This window comes from Paramisgurnus dabryanus, chromosome 24 (genome assembly GCF_030506205.2).
Source record: "Paramisgurnus dabryanus chromosome 24, PD_genome_1.1, whole genome shotgun sequence".
In the NCBI taxonomy this organism is placed as follows: domain Eukaryota; kingdom Metazoa; phylum Chordata; class Actinopteri; order Cypriniformes; family Cobitidae; genus Paramisgurnus; species Paramisgurnus dabryanus.
In genome coordinates, this window is record NC_133360.1 from 28,742,933 (window position 1) to 28,767,246 (window position 24,314).

At 40.6% G+C, this 24,314-nt stretch overlaps 3 protein-coding genes across 13 annotated transcripts in view; all 3 read left to right on the top strand.

The window, feature by feature from the left end:
- The window catches only part of dock3 (dedicator of cytokinesis 3), a 185,198-nt gene extending 172,254 nt beyond the window's left edge, over positions 1-12,944 (top strand). For 6 of the 11 annotated variants that reach the window (XM_065259815.2, XM_065259817.2, XM_065259813.1 and 3 more), the window contains 14 exons: positions 155-296; positions 497-663; positions 1,515-1,601; positions 1,764-1,943; positions 2,254-2,337; positions 2,438-2,554; positions 2,695-2,834; positions 3,936-4,068; positions 6,107-6,188; positions 6,400-6,518; positions 6,617-6,704; positions 7,123-7,242; positions 7,902-7,984; positions 8,530-12,944. In XM_065259815.2, coding sequence (XP_065115887.1) covers positions 155-296; positions 497-663; positions 1,515-1,601; positions 1,764-1,943; positions 2,254-2,337; positions 2,438-2,554; positions 2,695-2,834; positions 3,936-4,068; positions 6,107-6,188; positions 6,400-6,518; positions 6,617-6,704; positions 7,123-7,242; positions 7,902-7,984; positions 8,530-9,108 — 2,121 coding nt within the window. In that variant the 3' untranslated portion in view covers positions 9,109-12,944. Of the gene's footprint in view, positions 1-154; positions 297-496; positions 664-1,514; positions 1,602-1,763; positions 1,944-2,253; positions 2,338-2,437; positions 2,555-2,694; positions 2,835-3,935; positions 4,069-6,106; positions 6,189-6,399; positions 6,519-6,616; positions 6,715-7,122; positions 7,243-7,901; positions 7,985-8,529 lie in introns of all 11 variants that reach the window. The other 5 variants (XM_065259814.2, XM_065259821.1, XR_010529355.1 and 2 more) reach the window with 4 other exon arrangements.
- A 3,569-nt stretch (positions 12,945-16,513) lies between these two features.
- manf (mesencephalic astrocyte-derived neurotrophic factor) lies at positions 16,514-19,970 on the top strand. Its single transcript, XM_065259826.2, has 4 exons — positions 16,514-16,727; positions 17,171-17,298; positions 17,377-17,518; positions 19,341-19,970. Exons 1-4 carry the CDS (start codon positions 16,637-16,639, stop codon positions 19,523-19,525), a joined length of 546 nt encoding a protein of 181 aa, XP_065115898.1. The 5' UTR covers positions 16,514-16,636; the 3' UTR covers positions 19,526-19,970.
- Positions 19,971-20,086: 116 nt separating this feature from the next.
- Positions 20,087-24,107, top strand: rbm15b (RNA binding motif protein 15B). Its single transcript, XM_065259824.1, has one exon. It carries the CDS (start codon positions 20,558-20,560, stop codon positions 22,985-22,987), a length of 2,430 nt encoding a protein of 809 aa, XP_065115896.1. The 5' UTR covers positions 20,087-20,557; the 3' UTR covers positions 22,988-24,107.
- Positions 24,108-24,314: the final 207 nt, after the last annotated feature.

The following is a 24,314-nucleotide window of genomic DNA, read 5'->3' on the forward strand; positions in this document are numbered from 1 at the left end:
TGAAAACACAAAATAAATTTTTATTAATAGAAATAAGGGTCTTATTTAAAAAAAAAAATTGAGGCCAGTTACTCTGCTTAGTGTTAACTATAAGATTTCCCCCTTACTCTTCTTCTGACTCTCTATCTTCACCTCTCCCTGCCTCTTCACACAGAATAAGGAGTTTGTTTGCCGGGGTCATGATTATGAGAGACTTGAAGCCTTTCAGCAAAGAATGCTGGGAGAGTTTCCACAAGCTATTGCCATGCAGCACCCTAATCAACCAGATGAGGGTATTTTACAGGGTGATGCTCAGTGTATCCTTCATTGTAATACAAATATTTGGATGCTTTTGGAGTGATTTGGGATAGTGAATACTAATCTTCTGAAGGGTCATTTCCTCAGATTTTTTTTTAGATATGTTGGACTAGTTTGTTGGTTTACATGACAATTTAGGGCATTTTAATCCGCTCCAAAAATTATGGTAGGAGGTATATTCCTTCATAAAGCCCCACAGACCTACAGATCTATGCTGTAACTCCAGTCCCAGAAAATGTTGACGTGCTGCAGATGGACCGTGTGCCTGACCGCATCAAAAGCTTCTACAGAGTCAACAACGTCCGCCGGTTCCGTTATGACCGACCTTTCCACAAGGGCCTGAAAGACAGGGAAAACGAATTTAAGGTGAACATGTTGAAATATACTGAAATTTAAAATCAGGGTTCCCACGGGTCCTGATAGTTTGTGAATCTGGGGAAAAAAATTCAAGGCCCTGAGAAGTTTTTGAATATATACATAAATAGATACAGGTCATTGAAAGTGCTTGAATCTATTTTATGCAAGAAGTTTTCTGGAAAAAATCCATATTATTCCCTGTGTCGTGTAGGATAATATCATATAAATTCTAGACTTTTTAAGCACACGTGCTAAACTGTTTGCTTTAAATGCTTTTATCTTCTGTATGTAAATGTTGATTCATATCAAATTGCTTTTTTGCAAAGTTGTGTTTGTCACATGAAAACGTCTCGGGTTACGTATGTAACTGTTGTTCCCTGAGAAGGGAATGAGACGCTGCGTCTTCCTTGCCATACTTCCTGCGTCCCTATAATGCCGTCTTTGGCAATATTTCAGATAGTGATATACTTCCTGGCTCCTGCGTCACCCTGTCTTTGTCATTAAGCTTCACCGTTGGTTGAATTTGATATACACATTCAGACGCACTTACCCCTGGAGGCGTCCCCAAAGTGTCACCGCAGTGACGCAGCGCGAGTTCCCTCAAAAGGGAACTGTAACAATGTATCTTAAAAGGTAACACAATGTAACCTTGCTCTCACTTGAAATTTGTCCCCACATTTAGTCCTTGAATTTGAGGGTATTGGACCTGGAAAGTCCTTGAAAGGTCCTTGAATTTGAAGTTAACTAAGGTGTGGGAACCTTGTAATATGAAACAGCCGTCTGATGTTTGGAAGAAACTTTATATAGTATATTAACATCTGAACCTCTTAGACTGAAGATGTTGCTGCTGTGTTTTTCAGAGTCTCTGGATCGAGCGGACCACACTCATCCTTACCCACCCTCTGCCTGGGATCTCCCGTTGGTTTGAAGTGGATAAGCGAGAGCTGGTGGGTGATTTATATAAATAAACGCCATCCTTACGGCACTCTATGGTCCAAATAAATGGATTTAATGGTTAGGTAGCTAGGTAGTTGGTGGTGTTATTGGTAAGAGGTAGTTGGTAATATTACTTATCTGAATCTGCATTATGTACATCATGCATTGTGTAGATTGAAGTCAGTCCGCTGGAGAACGCCATTTATGTGGTGGAAAATAAGAACCAGGAGCTCCGTACCCTGATCAGCCAGTACCAACACAAGCAGCTTCACGGAAACATCAATCTGCTTAGCATGTGCCTCAATGGGGTCATCGATGCGGCCGTCAACGGGGGCATCGCCAGATACCAGGAAGTGAGTGGCAGAATTGGGTCAGAAATGACACTTTACAGTCAAAGCTTTTACAGTAGGCATTGTAGTAATAATATAATAAAATTACCATAAAATTCAAATGAAGGTCATTTTAGTCTGGGACTTGGATAAATTCTGTCCAGGAAACCACCCCATCATCTTCTACATATCAGGAGATTTGTAGTTACACATGGCATTTGCTTTTCATTGTGTATGTAAAAAGTGAGGCCTTTAAAATACCCCTTTGGTCAAACATCAGATACACCCAAATGTGAAATCTGCTGACTATGTCTTTATGCTTGATGTTATTCAGGCTTTCTTTGATAAGGAGTACATTAGCAGTCACCCAGAAGATACAGAGAAGATCACCCAACTCAAAGATCTAATGCAAGAACAGGTGAACACGCCCAAACTCCCTTAGTTCAACAACTCAATTATTTTATGATGTTTAGATCTTCAGGCTGATGATCTCACATACATCATTAATAACTCCACAGGTTCACGTCCTGGGCGTAGGTCTGGCTGTTCATGAGAAACTGGTGCACCCGGAAATGCGTCCCCTTCACAAGAAACTCATTGATCAGTTCCAGATGATGAGAAGCAGTCTTTGTCATGTGAGAACTTGATCACTTTTCTCACTTTTAATAGTTTTTTGCAGTATGCACATACACAGCATCAAACATTTATGTTTTGTAAGATGTGTGTTTCCAGTATTTGATGGCCTGAGTGCAGACAGTGTGAATATTCAGAGTAGTGTTTCTATGTGGCCCTGCAGGGCCTGCCTGGTCTGGACAAACTGAGCCCGGCCTGTTCAGGTGCAAGTACCCCACGTGGTATCCTCGCCACACATAGTCCAATGAGTCCTGAGAGTATTAAACTCATGCACCGACACAGGTGAGTAAATCTGGATGCATGAACACAAACATACATAATGTCAAAGGCAACAGTAGTCTTAAAATAACTCTTTCCCTGCCATTGACGGGATTAAGGAATTCTCGTCAATTAAGAGAAAACATTTTCCTGCTAATGACGCAGGTGTTTTTACGGTAATCTTTAATTCCGCTTTTATCCACTAGATGGTCTGGGAACCACATGTTAATTTTCTCGTGTTTGAGGCGTGGTTTACGAATGCCCAGAGCCGTTTATTGGGCGCTACGAATTACGGATTATTTATGCAATTTTATGCAATGAAATTGCAGGAACTTGCAGAAATTGCGGGAACTTGCAAAAACTGTTGGCAGCTTTTCAATTATGTTCACGTAACGTTCCCATGGCAACAGCGTTTTTCTGGAAGGACTGTACAATACTGATTTTGGCGGTAACTTTTTTTATTGCGTTTATCGCGTTTTGGAACCAAACTCTTCGTATATACAGTATAGTCCAATACTTTCCTTTAGATTTATTATTTATTTCCATTTTAGCACTTCATCTGCCTACTATTGTATTGTAATACATTTATGTAGTGTCTTCATGCTTGTGTATGTACACACATGTATTTTGGTTATAGAGATCTGTAGCCATAGACATAGTCCTTCCTTCTCCTCACATTTTTGAACAATGTATTCCCCATAAAGAAACGTACACGATCATGTCGCCCACCCTGAACACGCAAACCTCAGCTCCACCACATCTTTCTCATGTCTTTCTCTCTCTTTGTTCCTCTGTCTCTCTCTCTCTCTCTATCTATCTCTCTCTGTTGTCACTTTTCCTCACATCGTATTTTTCTACTTTTTCTACATCTATTTTTTCCCAATGATTTTGTTCTTACCTGCATGGCTGCCTCTGTCACTATTGGATGCGGTTTGTTTTACCTCTCCACAATCTTTCTTTCTCTTGTTCAACATTCTTTACTCTTGGCTGATCATGGCATGAATCACTTTCCACATCCTTGCATGATTCACCACAATGTTATTCCTGTTTAAACACCTCATCTTCCTCCTCCATTGCTTGCCTTTGTTCTGTATTTTCACTCCATCCCTGCATGTGTCTGTCTAGCCCTCTGAATATGTTGGGCTCTATCCGCCACTCCTCTTCTTCTCTTTCCTCTCACACCTCCAGTGATACAGGAAACCTTCTCATCCTGACGGACAGCATGATGGAGCACCCAGAGGATCTCTATCGCATGCAGGTGGGCTACACAAGGTCACACACAAAAACACAAGCATTTTATTGGTTTTGGACACTTTTTGAGGGAAGTATGTTTATACTAAGTGGTGGGCAAAACATACAAATGGTTTTACTGGCAAAGTAAGCAATTTCCCACAATAAGCTAAAAACCACATAGCAGTGTGTAAAAACACTCCAAACACCCAAGCAACCACCTAGATACACTCTTGTAATCAAACAGAATGCCCTAGCAACCAATTACAGTAACTACTCCTTTGCAACCAAACAGAACACCCCTGGAATCACTCCTACACTTGTGCAACCAAGCAGAACACCCAGGCAACCATCCAGCTATGGCCTTTCAACCAAACTGAACACCATAGCAACCACCTAACTACGCCCTTGCAACTAAACAGAACAGCCTTGTAACCACCTAGCTACACCCTTGTGACCAAACAAAACTGACTAGCAACCACCTAGCTACATACACAAGACCAAGCAAAACAGCATAACAACCACCTAGCTACACCCATGAGACCAACCAGAACAGCTTAGCAACCACCTAGCTACACCCATTAGACCAAACAGAACTGGCTAGTCCCCACTTAGCTACACCCACGAGACCAAACAGAATAGCCAAGCAACCACCTCGCTACGCCCATGAGACCAAACAACAGCCTAGCAACTACCTATTTATGCCCATGATACCAAACAAAACAGCATAGCACTCACCTAGGTACACCTACGAGACCAAACAGAATAGCCAAGCAACCACCTAGTTACGTCTATGAGACTAACAACAGCCTTGCAACCACCTTGCTACGCCCTTGAAACCAAACAGAACTGGCTAGTAACCACCTAGCTACACCCACGAGACCAAACAGAATAGCCAAGCAACCACCTAGCTATGCCCATGAGACCAAACAGAACAGCATACCAACCACCTAGTTACGCCCATGAGCCCAAACAACAGCCTAGCAACTACATATTTATGCCCATGAGACCAAACAAAAAAGCCTAGCACCCACCTAGCTACTCCTACGAGACCAAACAGAATAGCCAAGCAACCACCTAGTTATGCCTATGAGACCAAACAACAGCCTAGCAACCACCTAGTTACACCCATGAGACCAAACAACAGCCTAGCAACCACCAAGCTACACCCATGAGACCAAACAACAGCCTAGCAACCACCAAGCTACACCCATGAGACCAAACAGAACAGCCTAGCAACCACCTAGCTACGCCCATGAGACCAAACAGAACAGCCTAGCAACCACCTAGCTACGCCCATGAGACCAAACAGAACAACCTAGTAACCACCTAGCTACGCCCATGAGACCAAACAGAACAGCCTAGCAACCACCTAGCTACGCCCATGAGACCAAACAGAAAAGGTTAGCAACCACCTGGTTACACCCTAGAAATCAAAATGAACAATCTGGTAAGCGCCTAGCTATTATTGCAACCAAAAATAACACTTTAGCAACCATCTAGCTACCATTAAAACGAATAGAAACCTTACCAACCACCTAGCTATTATCACAAACAAAAAGAAAACCCTAGCAACCACCTAGCTACCATTGCAAACAAACATAAATCTTAGCAACCACTAAGCTAGACCTTTGCAACCAAACAGGACATTGTAGCAAACCACAAAGCTATCATTAAAAACAAACAGAACATCCTAGCAACCACGTAGCTACCAGTGTAAACAAATAGAAAACCCTAGCAACACGAAAAATAAATACACCTAAATACACCCTTACAACCAACCAGAACACTGTTGCAACCACCTAGTTACCATTACAAACAAACAAAACAGTCTAGCACTTATCTAGAACACCATTATAAAGACCTATTAACACTCCAGGCACTGCTTCGCAACATGTTAGCAATGCACCAGCAACCAGCTATTATACTGTACCTTATAGTAGCACTCCACAGCATTCAGAACACTTTAGCAATAACTCAAACATTGACAGACAAGACAATCCATTATATTTACCAGAATTTGCAGTATTTAACCATAAAAATTGGTCCCTCTGCAATATTTTCAGCCCAGTCCATCATCATCCAGTTTGAGCTCGACACATTCAGCTCCTTCTCAGATGATCAATTCAGGTCACAGCAGTATCAGAGGTGAGCGGTCATTTAACATCAAGTTATTGGGTCGACAGTCGGTATATGTACACATTCATAAGTACTTAAATGCACACGGCTGCCTTCAATAGAGCTTTTATTATGCTTTTATAGCTTTGGCAAACCTTGTCTTCACAAAAGCCACAATATTGCTTGAGGAGCATCTGGTACGTGTAACACACCAGTGAATTTTTATTTCTTTTCTTATCAGTTGGCTCCCCATCACTGCCCGACAGATACAGACACAGCCGTGAGATGTTGATGCTCCTGCCGCCACACAGGGATCGTCCCAGTAGCGCCATGTACCCCAACATCACTGAAAATGGACAGGTATGCCACAAAAACGAGCTTATTGACAACATAAAAACCCAGAACTGTATCAGGAAATTCTTCAGTTATATAATTATATTTTGGTTTATCCTCTCCAGCCGACCAGTCACCAGAGGGCTCTGTACCATCAGGTCATCGGGCCCTGCAAGCCATGCAGTGACCCTAATCTCTCTGTGGCTGATAAAGGTACGACTGGGTGTGTATGATCCTCTAAACCAACTGTACCACTGTACTATCGCTTCCACAATCCTCTGCACAGACGAAATCAGACGTTTAAGTAATGCCACTAACCATTTAAGTATCATATTCACTAGTCTGCTTATTGAACAAAATGTATAAATGTTTTCTCATTTGTCAACTCAGTGAAAAGTCATTTATTATGGCCTTTTTATAGACACATTCTTTGCCCAGAGATTGAGTAAATCAAATTATAATTTTTGGATTAACTTCCCCTTTAAGGAGACAGTTTGATGTACCAGCATCCCAAGCTTTACATGACACATTGTGGTATTTTAAGCAGAGCTTCCTGATCAATTTAAAATTCCGATTAAGATCAAGTAAGTCAGTAGTGATTGTTATGGTCCTTGGTCTTTTTCTTTGGTAGTGTTGACTGCACCCAGCAGCTGGAGTTTGGACAGTGGCACGAGGGACACTCTGCCGTTCCACTCTGCTCATGTGGGGAGTGTGATGGTACCACCCGTACCCCCCCGCACCCTCCCTCCCGGTAAAAACAAATTCCTTTTATGTTATGAAATGTTATGGGTTATCATGGGGAAGTTATGTGTTGTGCATAAAGAGGTGTTACAATGTGTCTGTATCGGCCCTTATGTTCATGTACTTGCCAGTAAGGCAAAATCTGTTTATGTTGTCCAGACAAATTTTTATAAATGTGACCCAGTCTGTGAAAGCCCAACTAAAGTCATTCATTTATTTATCATTCTACATAATGTACAGAACATTCTGTAAAAATATAACCTTGATATCTTTAATATTGACTAAGACATGTCAAAGACCGAAATCAGTGCATAAAAATAAAAGTTGATGCTCATCATTAGATAATGAGACTTTAGTCTAGACTTCACAGACAGGGGTACATTTCCCTAAAGCGACCCATCATATCAAACTTCCCCCAATGTGTCAGGAGCGCCTACCCTCATTTCTTTACCCCATTCGCTCATCAATCTTTTGCTTCTCGCCTACATCATCACATAATCCAGACCACAAGACCCCATTTCCCCTCATTTTCTCCCAAATCATCATTCTTCTCTGAACATTAGCTAAGTTCGATCCTTCAAAGCGTTTGCTGGATGTGTGTGCATGCAAGTGTGTATGTCTACGTGCGGGCGTGTCCTCTATCCAACCCGTGTTGTGTTTCCCCTTTAGGACACTTCTCGATGCACTTTGATGCCTTCCACCACCAGAGCAACGAACTCCCTCCAGCTCTCCCTGCGCGCTCCTTAAGAAAGGTATCCTCCGCCTAGATCTGTCTTGTGCAGTTTAGTCCATTCGTGCATGTTCCCGCTAGCTTTCCGAGATGTCTTGCGTCACATTGTCCTCGGATGTCCTCACCTGTTCTCCAATCGAAACACCCTGGGCTGTTCCAACCCAATCCAACCCAGGGAACATACATGCTGATAAAAATGTAGACATTGTTAGGCACTGTAAGTCACTTTGGATGAATGCGAGTTCAATCCTTCTGTGCTTTAGGGGGTCTGTCTTCCTGAAGTGTTAAGGTCCTTATTAAACTTACCTGAAGTAACTACTCAAGGTCTTTGAACCTTGCACTACATACCTGTACTACACCCTAAAAGTATAATAAGTATAGGCACTGTAGTTTTCCTTTGATTTTGCATAAAAGACAGAATCCTGGTACAGGGATAACAGGCATGGAATTGTTGCCTACTGCCGTGTCTCAGACCCAAGATAGGAGGGCTGAATCAGTATCTACATGTAAGGTTTTAGCGTGATGTAATATAAATAACAACCATCTACTTCTTCCTATCCTCTCCAGTCTCCCCTTCACCCTATACCTGCCTCACCCACCAGTCCACAATCAGGCCTGGATGGCAGTAACTCCACCCTATCCGGCAGCGCCAGCAGCGGCGTCTCCTCCTTGAGCGAAAGCAACTTCGCCCAGTCCTCCTCTGAGCCTACGGCACGAGCCGACACCCTGGACTCGATGCCGAGCAGCCAGGCCTGGACCACGGACACGGAGGAAGCCGACAGCCCGTACCTCCCCGTGCGCTACAGCGTCTCCGAGCCCGAAGTCCTTGACCCGCTCAAGCCCGCTCCGTGCCGTAGTCACTCGGCCCCGCTGGGCGTAACCCCGGGGATACCCCCCGATGTTCACCACCACATGCACATTCTTCACCATCACCCACTTGCAATTCACGTCACCCACCCCCATTATCATCACCACGAGCCTCCTCCCGCTCTGCCGCCTAAACCCTACCTTAGGGAAGGTTGCATTCCTGAAGAGGACCTGAGGCCGGTACCACGACCCATGGCACGAAAGATCTCCCAGCCTCTGCTCACCAACAAGGAAGAACAAGCTAAAGTGGCTTGGGAACACGGTATTAGCGAAGAATAGAGGAAGAAGGTTGTTCTGCTTGGACCGGGATATTGAATCCCCAAAGCAATGATTGGTCCCCTGTACTTCCAATACTGTAGGTCTTTTTAACATTTGCAAAAGTGCTTGCCATGTGGCTGAGCTTCCAAACACTAGTGAGATTTTTGTTTCGCGCTTAGTGAGTGCTTATTGCGTCCAGACCAGTGCTCCTGATAAGTATCTGTTTATGGATTGGAGAACTCAGACATGTGATGGCATGGAAAGAGATCTACAGATGGTACAGGAAGCACAATGATCATATGGTTTAGAAGGGCGCAAGTTAATCTGCGTCACCCAGTGCACCAGATCCAATATTTCTCTATTTTTAAGTTTTACAATCGGTTTAATAGTTGTGTCACTCAAACTATAGTGTTGTCAACCTTGCCAGGAAACACTTCTGGTTCTGGTTGGGTTACACTTTAGCACTTAACCCTAGGCCACCAAAAACTTTATTAGTTATTCAAATACAGTAAGAGAAACTCTTGGCAAATCCTTCGCCAAAAGGACTTTTGATAGAGATCAGATTCAGAGCGATCCTCAAAACATACATGTAGTTTGTACTGTTTGCCCTAAGGGGTTGCTTCTGGGTTTTATTAGTTGGTTAAGAGTGCCACCTGGTGGATAATAGCAGAAATACGGATTGCCTGAAAAACTCGTCATTGGCAGGGAAGTGTTTTCTCTTAATTAACTCGTCACTGGTGGGGAAAGAGTTTAGAATCTGAAAAAAAACTGCTTATTTACAAGAAAACATGTCGGACGCCATTTAGAGGGTTTTGCATCTGAGCTCTTCATTTTTTTTTATTATAGTATGGAAATGTTAACAGTTAGCCAATATTATGGACTTTCCAGCAATCAATATTGCATTTAAAAGATGTCTAATAGCCGTCCAAACACAGCCCAGAGGTCTAGGCTAAAACAAGGCAACATTTGGGCTGTCAGTGAAAATTTAATAGACGTCTAACCGTAGCGCAAAAATAAATAAATAAATGAAACCAAACTCCCCGTTGGCTTACATGATTAAAAATCATACAACCCGCAGGTTATTTTGGCTAGAAGTGGGTTACTCATAGCCAGACTATATTTCTAGTCTATAGTTAACCTAGATGGCTATTGCTTGCTGGGAAATAGTGCATCAAGTTACCAACATATGATTAGATTCTTCTCATTGTGTTTATTTGCTCTCTGAATTGAATGCAAGCGCCTCTTTTATTAACACAGCGGTTGATATAACATGCCGACACTTCATTACAAGCCTAAAAACATTTAGCAGATCGACTGCTACCTCCTGCATGTTTGCGAGAAGCTTCTCCTAACAGAAGCCGCACACTTATTTGACAGTAAGAGGCTCTTACAATCTCCGTAAAGCCTCATTACACACCCACAGTATTGTCGGGCTGCGAAAGCAAATCAGCCGCTTTCAACATTACAATTCAGTTACGCTAATAACGCGACAGTCGAAGAGCTGTTATATCAAAGCCATTTCACTGATGTCTCCTTACGGTAAAGCAGCTTTTGGTCTCAGCTGGTTTCTTTGGGATCTGATTTTCGTTCTTTTGAGTTGACGGTTTCGTAATGAAGTATATATTTTTAGATAGAGCTGTTATAAAATAATAAAAAATTCCAAGACTTTAATATAATTGTATAGTAAAATTTAATGAATATTTCTAAGATTATATAATAAACATCGCTATGAAAGATTATATTACGTTTAGGGAAGTGAAAAGGTGTGCGCGTGATGTTTAGGGACTTGAAGTCCTTCAGCTGCTGATGGATTCGCACTTTCGATACCTGATAGTGTCTGTGTATTCATTTCTGATAACTTGAAAGTACGTGTTATTTAAAAAGCTAATTTTTGTACAGTTGTGCATGTTCTCTACACTCGTGCCCAGGAAAGTCTTCTAGAGACGTTGCTTGTATATCTATAGTACACACCATTAACTCACATTTTATGTCACATGACTGTTCATATGTTAGGCTATATTGAGACTGAAATAGATTTTTTTGTGGCCTGCACTGTTTGAAAAATGGATGTACCACAGCTTTCAATGGGACAGTACCCTTTTATGAGGTCCTAATATGTACCATTAGTGACATTATGTATACATTTTGTATACACCCAGTGATGTTTTGAAAGGGTACCGCCCGAATGATAGCTAGAGGTTCATATTTTTACTTTTTTTTTTCAGACAGTGTACTAGCTCACAATTCTACTCTACAGTATATAGCTGTATATTAAACATCAGATAGACACAAATTGGTTGTGATTGTGCCACATTTTTGCTTTTAGTCTGGAGAGTTGGATATTGTTGTGTCATTTTTATTGGCATTTTTACATACGTTGTTTATGTTTTTTGTATAATTTGATTTAGGGTATGCTCATTGTATGAAATCCCATACTTGAAGATTATTAAAGGGAAATGGCAAGTGTTTAGGAGATCTAAGGGTTGTTTATGTATGCTTCTGTAATATTAAGACAGTACACGTCATTGAGAGACATGTGACCCTGCCTGTGAAAACCCAGGTGAAGACATTTTTATAATTTACTCTTTTGTACATAAAATCATCTCATATAATGTTCTGTAAAAATTTAACCTTGATATCTTCAATATTATATCATATATTATTTAAAGGTGCTGTGTGTAAATTTTAGCGAAGTCTAGTGGTGAGGTTGCGAATTGCAACCAACGGCTCAGTCCGCTGCTCACCCCTCACTTTTGAAACGCATAGAGAAGCTACGGTAGCCGCCACCGGAAAAAATGTCATCGTCGGAGAGAACTTAGTAAAAAAGTTTGTCCGTTAAGGGCTTCTGTAGAAACATGGCGACACAAAATGGCGACTTCGATGTAAGAGGACCCTCTGTGTTTTGCATTTTTGTCAAGAGATCATTCTAAAAATTACACACTGCACCTTTAATATAATATTAGATTATAAGTCTGAATTTCACAGACAGGATCACATATATATGAGAAGTGCATGTTAACCTAATAGGCCACAGTTCATTACCTCTTACTGTATGGCCAAGCAAAGTCAATACAAGTGAATGTTTTGACAGAAGGTCTTTTGTAAACGTGGGAACTTCATAATCATCACACAATATTCAAATCTCCTACATAAACTAATCCTATATCTCTGTTTTTAATGATCTAAGTGCCATTTTTTTAGGAAAATATTGCATTCATGTCTTCAAAAACAATGAGTTAGTAAACCTCCAATCATTTTAATAGAAATATTTTCTATATCCATTAAATATCGAGTGATCAGGGATGGAAATGCAATCTATGCAAAGATGGTGTGATATAGGAAAGAGTATTACTGCTAAAATATATATGAAATGGGCCCATTTTGTGCATATCAGCACTGCATAACTAGAAAGCATTAATATTAATTGTTTTAAGCACATTTTGCATGTAAATATTAACCGATGGATACTATGTGGCTTGTACTCATAATTCATAATATCCAAAAACAATGCATATATTCACAATTCATTGCTTTAAATGAAGGTTACTCGTTCGGCACAAAACACCGTGTAAAAATGACTGTACATATTTTACATGTTTGATATCTCAGTGGAAGCAAGCTGAAGTTTTGGATATCGAGGGTGACATTTTATTTTTTACATTACGAGGTTGCCCTAATATACATCTACAATATTCAATCAATACTTTGTTCATATATACAGCATTAGGTGTGATTTGCTAATGAAATATTTTTTCTTCTGTATTTTGCTGAGAACACTGAACGATATTGTAGGATGTGTCAAGTTATATGATGATGATATGGGCGTGCAAAGTTATAACACTGGAAAATTGACATTTTTGTACATAGGATAAACTGAGTAAAGTGGGGTACTAAACACTCTGACCTGCATTACAGTTTGTACCGCACATTGTCTGGCTTTATTTTGTGTATATAATCCTTCAAAAGCTTTGTATTTATATGGTCAAGAAGGACAAATCATGTATAGACAGAGATTAATTGTCTGCCTTGTACTTTCTGATGTAAATGTGTTTTTAAAACTAAAAATGCAAACAAGTAAAAAAAAAATGGCACAAAATCAATGGCCTAATCACTACGAGTTATTTTGTGTATTTTGCATCGAAATCTAAAGAAAGTTACCATGCAGAAATATGAAAACCTTTGTATTCTGAAAGTATTTTTTCTGTATATATTGTGCTAGCATGAATAAATGTGGTGTGGATTTTAGATGTAAATACACATGTTTTCCTACTCACTTAACCGATGTGACGTGTAATTCATTAATAATGCCTAATATTAAAGATAATGTTTTATCAACTGATACTTGTCTTGTTTTTTATTTTCTTTGGCTGTACACGGTTATTTTTGTGCATGCCTGTATTAATTAATATTATATTATTTGTATGCAAAACAGACCTCAGGATGTTTGTTTCACTGCAGTGTTTTACAAGTAGGCCTGTATGCATACAACAATATAAAGTTTGTAGTTTCTTATGTAACAGCGCGCCCTGGTGGCGAGTTTAACCCACAGCAGTTACTGTAACGAAAATGAACTAAAATATTATAAAATGAAATTATCTCAATGTATGCAAAAGGAATTGTGTTTATTACACCATATAAATATCAGGACCACTTAAAGGGGTATACTACTCCAAACGTAAGATAATATACTCATGTAGAGATAGAAAGCAATGATGCAATGACAAAAAAGTCATTGTGTGCATCATATACACTTAATATAATATAATATAATATAATATCATTTTACCATATTTTAATTAAAATTTAAGCACTTGTTCAGTGGTCTAATTATGACTTTTTGTGACCACATTGGGTCCCCTTACGAAAATTAGCCATGGTTTTATTGTGATAATTGATAAAAGTATAGTAACCATGTTTTTACTACACTAACCATGGTTTAACTATGGTTTTTGAAAACCATGGTTGTCAAAACCATGTTTATTTTGTGTTTATCATGGTTTACTACAGGTTTACTTTAACTCTCATCCATTCTTAAATTCTTATCCATGGCTAATAATGTCACCAGATCAATAAAGATTTTTTTTTATTACAGACCGATAACATTTTCATTTTGTATACATCAATACAATCAATGTATTTGTAGCAACAAAGGAAACAAAAAGAAAGTAGAGAGGGAAAAGTAAACTAATAACTAAACATAAATAAAGAAATAATAAAGCTTTCAAGAATTCTTTACATCCGTTTGGACTTTTTATATCTTAACTCTTTTAAGGGGACATTTCACAAGACTTTTTTAAGACGTCAAATAAATCTTACATGTGAAGTTTTAGCTCAAAATACCATATAGATAATTTATTATAACATGTTTATATTGCAGCTATGTAGGTGTGAGTTTATGGCTGTGTCCCTTTAAATGTAAATGAGCTGATCTCTGCACTAAATGGCAGTGCTGTGGTTGGATAGTGCAGATTAAGGGGCGGTATTATCCCATTTTGACATCTCAAGGGCAGCCAAATTTCAATTACCTATTTTTACATGCTTGCAGAAAATGGTTTACCAAAACTAAGTTACTGGGTTGATTTTTTTTACCTTTTCTAGGTTGATAGAAGCACTGGGGACGCAATTATAAAACTTAAACATGAAAAAAGTCAGATTTTCATGATATGTCCCCTTTAAGATTCTCTGTCTAATGCATTCGTTTGGTTTTGAATTATATTACCCTTAATTAACAGGTAATAACAATAAACAGATGAAAAGGTAAATGCTGTTAAGTTAAACATGCAAATGTGCTATTAAATTATTGAAATATTTACTTAAAATTCAGGAGATACTTCAAGTAAATCATTTAGGTCAATGTATAATAATGGTGCATTCACACCAGACACGGACGAGGCGGCAAGTGCAAGTGATTTACATATTAAGTTAATGCAAAGATGTGAATAGGCATCCTGCGGCGGGATAAGCAGATGGCGCGTTCAGCGCAAATTGAGTTTGCAGCAATTGAGTTGCTGCCCGAAATGCCCAAGTTGAAAAATCTGAACTTTGGCGGATATTTGCGCTGCGTTAACCAATCACGAGCTTGATCTAGTTGTGACGTGATTACAGGAAGTGAGCAGAGTCACAGAAGCCCCTCCCATGACACAAATTTCCGCGTGAATGTCTCGAATGACTGCGAGTAAACTAAAATCTTCAAGCGTCCAACTATATACTAACTATATATGCGTATAGCACATTTTTGCCGCCTCTACCGCGTCTGGTGTGAACGACCAGTAATGCTACGTACACACCAAATGCAGGGCATCGCGTTACTCGCTCTAGATTACTCGCGGGATTTAACTTTGTGTCATGCGAATTTTTTGCTCAAGTTGAATATTAGACAAGTTTGAGGCGAATAGCGTGTTTTTTTGTGTGAACGCGCAGCCCATATCGCATCATTCCCATCGCCCCACGCGAGGACGCGTCTGATCGCGTCTTTGCATTGACTTTGTATGTAATCTACTCACGCAAATCGTTGAACTCGCGTTTGGTGTGTATGCCCCATTAGGCTTGTTCGACTTCATGCGGCACTACAAGAACTGACAGGTGGATGACGTAAAAGTACAGCGAGAGGATTTGAGATATTATACGAATGAGTCTGCTTTCAAATCGCTCTCACGGTACTTTGACGTCATCCACCTGTCGGTGCAGCGCAGCATGAAGTCAAAAAAGCGTAAAGACACGCCATTCAGGAAATGTTTTTCTTTAATTTATATTTTGATGTTCAAAACAATGTAGCCTACAGATAACAAATAATGACAAATGATAAAAAAGATAAAAAACAGAACAACCAGAATGAAAGATATAAATAAAATGTTGATCATAAATAGAAGAATTATGGGACAATGTCGTGCTGGAATAATGAAACGGTTAATCTATTATTATTATTTGAAGAAAAGCACAGTTTCCCAACAGAAATATTGATTCAAAGATAGGCGTTTATTAAACGTTTTATTTTATTTATTTTTTTCTATTAGAAAGTCAGATGTACAACAAATGTAAATAGTAAAAAAACTACAATTGTTAAAGCCAGACACACACTGCACCGTAACAGCCACAGATCAAATATGGAAATACAAAGAAATGTAAAGAATTAAAACAAATATAAATAAGGAAAAATTAAATAATAAACTTTAAATAAAATATTTAATATTTAAATAAAAAATAATTATTGGGTTCCGTTCAGTAAACTACAAAGATGCTTGTTTTCGATGTCACGTCATCAAACCGCGTAAACCCTCGAAACCAATCACAGGCCGCCAACTGGACTCACTCCTGAACGAATAGTACACATCCAATCAGGCGGCGGTGCGTGTTGCGACGTCATGAGTCAGCCAATAGAATCGCGAGGAGTGTAACATTAACCAATCGGATGTGTGAGTGGGCGGGTCTTTACTTCAGGAAGCGGTGTTGAACAAGTACGTTGCCTGCCATCAAAACCGGTATCTTTAATGATACGACAGGCACTTTTTCCATCAGATATTAAAGTAGTTAGACGCATTTATTTGCTTTGATGATGTTATATTTCAGTGGACTTTCTGTGGCGCTGGCCTTGGCGCTCGTGCCGAGCTATACCGATGCTTTGAAAGATGGTGAATGTGAAGGTGAGTTTGTTTCAACGTGGTGTGCCTGCGTGTATTTAATAATGCATAAATAACATAGAGTTTAACTGGATAATGTTTATATGTTCAATTATACCATACTGTTACATTTTAAAGATGATGCATTTGTTATTTTGTAAATCTGGCCTTAGTCAAAACTTTGCATATGTATTCAATAGATCCTCATTTAGGCAATGCTACTAGGATGCATAACGTTACTGTATGTTGGATTTAACACATAATGATGTATGTGTGACACGACATACCTGTTAAAAATCACAAAATCACTGAAACTGATTATATATTAAACAGAAATGATAATAAATCAGTTAGTGGAGTGAAAAATGTATCTTCTAGGTCTGGAAAAAAAGAGATAAATAAAACCTTATGTTTTGTGAAATCCTATGAGAACTAGCTACATTTTTGTTTATGTTTTTATATTCCAGTTTGTGTGGGATTTCTGGACCGCTTTCGTCAGTCACTAGAAGACAATGATGTTAAATTTGACAGCGACAACATTGAAAAAGCCATTCTGAAAGCTTGCAAAGAAGCCAAGGGGAAAGAAAACCGCTTTGTAAGTGTGTATAAAGTATTCTGTATATAGCAGTATTTCTGTTTATTTATTCATTGCTTTGTTTTTGTTTGTATAAAGTGTTATTATATAGGTGCAACAAGTGATGCAGCTACAAAAATAATCAATGAAGTTTCCAAACCGATGAGTTCTCATGTGCCAGTGGAAAAGATCTGCGAAAAACTCAAAAAGAAAGACAGTCAAATCTGTGAATTGAAATACGGTAAGTTGAAAATTAAAGTTTATGCATCATCACTGTTTAGTAGTTAACATGTATATGAAAGACAATGGTACACAACCCTGTTGTTGAAGGATTTCAGGTGTATATTAACTCTTTCCCTGCCATTGACCAGTTTTTACGGCAATCCGTATTTACACTATTATCCACCAGTTGGCGCATTTATATATTTTATTAAAATTTCCATGCAAGACATTTTGTGAAAATGTCAAAAAATGCTGGTGGCAACTTTTTTAAAAAGGGCTGGCGGAGAACGAGTTAGCGATGGGATTGCTTCGAAAATTGATTTAGTTTCTCGAAGCGTTCGAAACACCACACACGCTGGCGACACCTGCTGGTCAAAAGTAGTATAAAAGCAGATCCGTCCAAACATTTGACACTTTTTTTACAAAGTAACAGCAAGATTTTTATTAAAATGTTTTTAGTTTTATTTAGGGCAAACGGATCACTAAAACTAACTCCCCTTTAAATTATGCAAATTTTTGTGTTATTAGTCAAAAGGTGTATATTTTATGAACTTGCATAATAAAAATGACCCGAGTTCACCTAACCATGCTAGACACTGGTCATGTGATCAACACCCCCTAGTGGTGAACCATTGGATTTGCAAAACGTTTCGAAACCGTTATGAAGTAATGAAGCCTCGTTTGCTAAAATCACGTGACTTCGCTAGTTTGAAACAAGCTCCGAACCAACTGATTCAAAACAAAAGATTGTAACTGTGCATTCACACCAGCCGCGAAAGAGGCGGCAAGCGCGGATGATTTACATGTTAAGTCAATGCAAACACGCGATTAGGCATCCTGCGGCAGGGGGCGTTCCGCGTGAATTGAGCGTTGCCGCGGGAAACGCGCAAGTTCAAAAATCTGAACTTTGGCGGAATTCCGCGCCGCGTTAACCAATCAGGAGCTTGCTGTAGTAGTGACGTGATTACAGGAAGCGAGCGGAGTAGTGTAGTCTCCGCGGAGTCGCAGAAGCCCCTCCCATGACGCGGATTTCCCCGTGAATTTCTCGAATGACTAGAATTTCACCCGCGGCTTTCACGCGAGAATGAAGCGAGTGAACTCAAATGTTCAAGCGTCCAACTACGCGCGAATAGCGCGTTTTTGCCGCCTCTTCCGCGCCTGGTGTGAACCCACAGTAAAAGTTTCGAAGCCTCATGAAGCAGAATGAGTTGAGTTAAGAATAAGTTAAGTAGATGGTTATTGGTAAAAAAACAAATGGTAAAAATATTTACCCCAGCTGGGGCTGTACCCTTTTAAAAAGTACAGCTTTGCACCTTAAGAGTTCATAGTACCTCAAAAGTACCATATGGGTACCATTACATACCTGTACCTACCTATAAACATTAGAACCTTTTTAAAGGGTAGTACCCCAGTTGAGATTATTTTTAAGCAGTAAAGTATGATGGTTGAGTTATTTAGTAAATATAGTAAGAGCTGATGATGTTGTTTGGCACAATATTGTACAATATTTGGAGCTTTATAACTAAAATAAACAGGGTGTGTGTCAATGAAGATTGGATTATTCCAAAAGCTAGTTTGACATGCAAATGAAACTGTTTTACATATATGCATTTGCCTTTTTTACAAACTTCAACATATAAAGAAAAAATACTAAATAAAATAAATGCATTCAGTTTAATCTTATCACCCACTTACCTAAAGTTATCAATCTCTGGTTTAAACCGAAACTGCATTGAAGCATAATTGTTTAAGTCTTTTTGCTAACTGATGTTAGTTAAGCTGTTAGATTTTAATGGCATACATTGACATTAATGTCATAAACACATTTCTCTTTCCCATAGATAAACAAGTTGACTTGAGCACAGTTGACCTGAAGAAGCTAAAAGTGAAAGATCTAAAGAAAATTTTGGAGGAATGGGGCGAGTCCTGCAAAGGATGCGTGGAGAAATCCGACTTCATCCGCAAGATCAATGAACTCATGCCCAAATATGCACCAAACGCAGCCAAGGCAAGGACAGATCTGTAACTGCGCATGGAATTATGGGACACAGGCAGCGGCCAAAGGCATTTAGGGTGGACTATGTGACTACCTGACCACCTAACACTGGTGGTTTGCATTGTGCTGTCACTTTACCATGTTCTCTTAGAGTAAACGTCAAGAATTAAAGCGCACACATTCCCATACAAATTCAACTTTTCATTTATGACAACCTTGACTAAGATCCACCACCTAATGTTATGGTATATTTTGACACACTTTGCATAGTTAAAATATATAAATAGGTTTTCGTTTTTTTCTGAGGGGATGGGCTTTCTTAGTTATATTATTATATTATATAAAATAGATGGAGAGAGTCTTGCCTTCAAAATGTGTGGGTCAGTTTGAAAGGATTTGCTGTAAAATGTGTTTGATATGGTTATACCATCTTTTTCAATAAAATAAAAAAATGTTGTCATTTATTTAGACTTTATGCATGTTTGTATATTTTTGTGAACATAAACCTAAATTTCAAACCCTGTTTTATTTCTAAGTCAAATTTGTACATGCCAACCATATGCCAACCATATTTCTTTAACAAGGTGCTGTTGAAAGCTTTTATTGTTGCATACTGTAAATTTAAACACAATAGTCATAAAATACAGTGCAGTATTTAAGTTATTGTGTTTTCCTCACTCTTTAATTTAAAACAGCCTTCTATTTTTACAAATATAAACAAACATTTTATAATTTGCGCCCTCAAAGTGTTATTTTTAGAGAAAAATAAATGTTTTCGTAATTCCCACGGCGTCACGCGATCAGCGCTGACGTCACTGACGGCTCCTCCCTCTCGCGGGCGCGCGCACATTCCTTTTGTCCAAGATGGCGGAATAGATGCAGCAGAAGCGACGCTAATGTTTGTTGCTTTATTTTTAAGCGCAAAATTAAAAACCCGCCGTCTGTTTTTCGTGCACGCGTTAGCTAAAAGTCCCCTCACGAATGTGCACCGTTTCTCGGGAGCCGTGAGATCTCACCTCGGAGCTGATTTTGTGTTTTTGCGCTGAGGAGCATCACTGTAAAATGAAGAGGCAGGCCGAACGCGACGCGAGTCCGTCCAGGGCGCTCTCAAAACGCGCCCGCGAGCGGGACAGAGAGCGCGAGCCCAGCGCGCCACTCACGCTGCTGCTCGCCGAGACCCGAAGTTACCACAAGCGAAGCCGCAGCCGAGAGCGGGAAAAATCGCGGGCGCGCGAAGAACGCGACAACCTCCATCACCGTGAACTGGGTCTGCTGGGTCGAGCCCCGGTCCGAACCGCAGGTAAGACCCCATCCGCAGACATGGCGGGTACACGACTTGAATACAAGACACTATTGATCAGCAACCTCGGCTCGCAGATCTCCGACGAGCATGTCGAGGACGGACTGTTTCACGAGTTTAAAAAGTTTGGGGATGTTAGCGTCAAGCTTTCCCACACGCCGGAACTGGGCCGGGTCGCCTACGTCAACTTCCGGCACACGGAAAACGCGCGGGAAGCGCGGCACTCCAAAACAAGGTTGGTGCTTTACGATCGTCCGCTAAAAGTTGAACCCATGTACATGCGGCGTCGCAGTTGCACGCCTCCTGACGTCAGTTACGCGTCCGTGCACAGTGCTGCCTACACGTACAGACAGAGATCCCTTTCCCCAGGTGCTGGTGGCAGTGCACTTACAAGGGATGCGAGAGCCAGGCATTACGTTGAAGGTATTGGACTCAGCCGGGAACGTGTTTTAGACTATTATAGCACCTTGGATGAGAGGAGTCGCATGTACGCTTATCAGTTACCTGAGGATGACTTGAAACCAGAGGATGATCAGAGAGCCACTAGGAATTTATTCATCGGCAATTTGGATCATAACATTTCTGAGGTGGAACTACGGCAGGGGTTCGAAAAATATGGGATTATCGAAGAGGTCGTCATCAAGCGCCCGGCCCGTGGACAGGGGGGCGCTTACGCTTTTCTTAAATTTCAGAATTTGGATATGGCTCATCGAGCCAAAGTGGCTATGCAGGGGCGAATGATTAATGGAAACCCGATAAAAATCGGCTACGGGAAAGCCAATCCAACGACTCGCCTGTGGGTGGGTGGACTCGGCGCGAATACATCGCTGGCCACTTTAGCCCGTGAATTCGACCGCTTTGGGAGTATTCGCACCATAGACTACGTAAAAGGAGATAATTTTGCGTACATTCATTATGAGAGCCTGGATGCTGCTCAGGCCGCTTGTGCGCAGATGCGTGGCTTCCCTCTGGGTGGTCCGAACCGCAGACTACGTGTGGATTTTGCTAAAGAAGAGGAGACCAGGGCGTACCCTCAGCAGTACCAGCCTCCACTGCCCCTGCCTTCACATTATGACATTCTGCCTGATGGTTACGGACGTCACCGTAGCCTCGAAAGAGAACTGAGGGCGAGAGCTCGTTCACCCTCCCATCCTTTGTTCGCGGAGCGAGAAAGAGATCGCCTTTCGGACCGTGAATGGAGTCCGCTGAAAGGGCTGGAGCGCAGTGCGAACCCTGACGCGTTTGGGCGAGCGAGACAGCGCAGCCGCAGTCGTAGCCGCAGCAGGGAACGTTGGATAAAAGAACGAGAATTGGATCGCAGACAAGGAAAAAGCTGGGAGGAGCGGCGCAAACGGAGAAGCCTCAGCCCCGTTGAGCGGTCCACAGAGGAACGTGGAAGGTCAAAAATTCGTGGAGGAGCCCCTTGCACCCCGGAAGACAGCCCAGATCGGAGCCGTGGTCGGCTACCGGACTCCACCTCCGAACCCCTCAATCACACTCCCGATATAAGCAGACACTCCAGCGACGAACGTGCTCCGCTAGATGAATCCTCGCATTCGAGGAAGGACGGCGAGCACGAACGCAACCACCGCAAAGGCGAGAGCGACCCCGACTCGCAGACGGACAAGTCAAAAACGGACTCCAAAAAGCCAAGCACGCTCTCCGAATACGCACAGACTCTGAGCCGTGTCTGGCACGGTTCTCTCGTCCTTAAAAACAGTTGCTTCCCCACAAACATGCACATGTTAGAAGGAGGCGCAAACTTTTTTTACACCCTCATGCGGGACAATCATGCAGGCGGCGCCAAGATCACCCAGCTCAAAATTGCTCAGCGGCTGAGGTTGGATCAGCCCAAACTGGACGAGGTGACGCGTCGCATCAAACTAGGCAGCCCGGACGGTTACGCCGTGCTCCTCGCCGTTCAAGGCCCCGTGGACCGCGAAGCCCCGCCTCCAGAACCAGGCCTTCAGCAGCGCCTTCTCAGAAACCTGGTGACTTATCTCAGAAACAAGCAGGCGGCTGGGGTCATCGGTCTGCCCCTTGGTGGCCCCAAAGATAGGGAGATGGGGGGCATGTTGTATGCTTTTCCACCCTGTGACTTCTCGCAGCAGTATCTTCAGACTGCTTTGAAAACTCTTGGAAAACTTGAGGAAGAGCATCTGGTCATAGTGGTTGTTAGAGACTCAACTTAACACTTCAATCGAAAGTCCAGATACTCTTTCCCTCCATTTCAACATACAGATATTACACTTGTTGGTTTTATGTGGACGTATGTTTTTAATTCCATGCATTTCGCTGTGTTTTTAAAAAGTTGAACGTAGATCGTAACATCCCCATAAACATACCAGCGAGTTTTGTGTTTGTTTTGACTAAACAGTATTCGAAATGGTCATTGTCCTATTTAAAATGGTTTATAACGTTGCATGCACGGCAATTTGCCTGAAGTTTCTTTCGGGTGATTTACTGTAATGTGTATAAAACACATTGGTCCTCACTTATGAAACAAGCAGAACAACTAACCGTTAGTATATTGTCACTATAATTCAGTGCAATGGCTGGTTTCACAAATGATCTATTTAGTTCTGACTTGGTGTCATAAATGAATCCCATAGACCTGCGTTCGGTATAATTTGCTTATAACTTTAAAACACATTCTTCCCTATCCACTTGTATGTATGTTTACAATAAATGGGTAAAGGTTTGGTTTTACTTTAAGTAATACACGGTATGGTGGTCAGGCATTAACTTATGCCATCTACCTCTCAAGCGACAAATCAGGTCTGCTCACATCGACTGTTTTTGAGCCCATCACAGTTTTATCACACATGCAGCGTTAACAGAAAGGTCATGTGACCACACACACACACGTGTCTTACTGTAAAATGTACTGTATCAATCCAAACACACTAATGTTTGTAAACAAACACTATGGACTTTGTGCACACAATTGTCTTTTTATTATGCCTTATTGGTTTTTGCCCTCTTTTATCCTAGTTATTTGAGCCAATGCGCATTTTTAAACGATTGTACGAGTTAAAAAAAAAAACGTCCAGTGATTTCAAATTTTGTAAGCTCAAATCCAGTGTTATTTAAGATTTTAGTTATTGGCGTTTTAAAAGCCTACTCGCCAACACTACAACCATTGCACTGAAAGGTCATTTTCTGTTGTTTTTATTGCATCCTTTTATTAGATCCTCTTTTATCACTCCTTTTTTTGTAAAACTATTTTCTAGGAAAGTCTTTTTTTCTGTCTGTATGCCAACTATGTATGACACAGAAATGTAAGTAAACAATTCATGTTCTTGTATTTAATCTCACTCGTGGTCCTTATTTGCCAAAGTCTCACTTTAAACACTGCAAAAAATTATTTTCAAGAAAAAAAATTCTTAGAATTTTTGTCTTGTTTTCATTAAAATATCTACAAATTCTTAAACTAAGATGCTTTTTCTTGATAAGCATAAAACAAGCAAAAAATCTGCCAATGGGGTAAGCAAAAAAATCTTGAAAATTTTCTTATAC

Excerpts from the sequence above, each read along its gene's own strand:
- manf (XM_065259826.2), top strand. The coding sequence starts at position 16,637 with ATGATGTTATATTTCAGTGGACTTTCTGTGGCGCTGGCCTTGGCGCTC. Across the intron at positions 16,728-17,170 it reads GAAAGATGGTGAATGTGAAG|TTTGTGTGGGATTTCTGGAC; the intron begins GTGAGTTTGTTT and ends TTTATATTCCAG. Across the intron at positions 17,299-17,376 it reads AGGGGAAAGAAAACCGCTTT|TGTTATTATATAGGTGCAAC; the intron begins GTAAGTGTGTAT and ends GTTTGTATAAAG.
- rbm15b (XM_065259824.1), top strand. The coding sequence starts at position 20,558 with ATGAAGAGGCAGGCCGAACGCGACGCGAGTCCGTCCAGGGCGCTCTCA.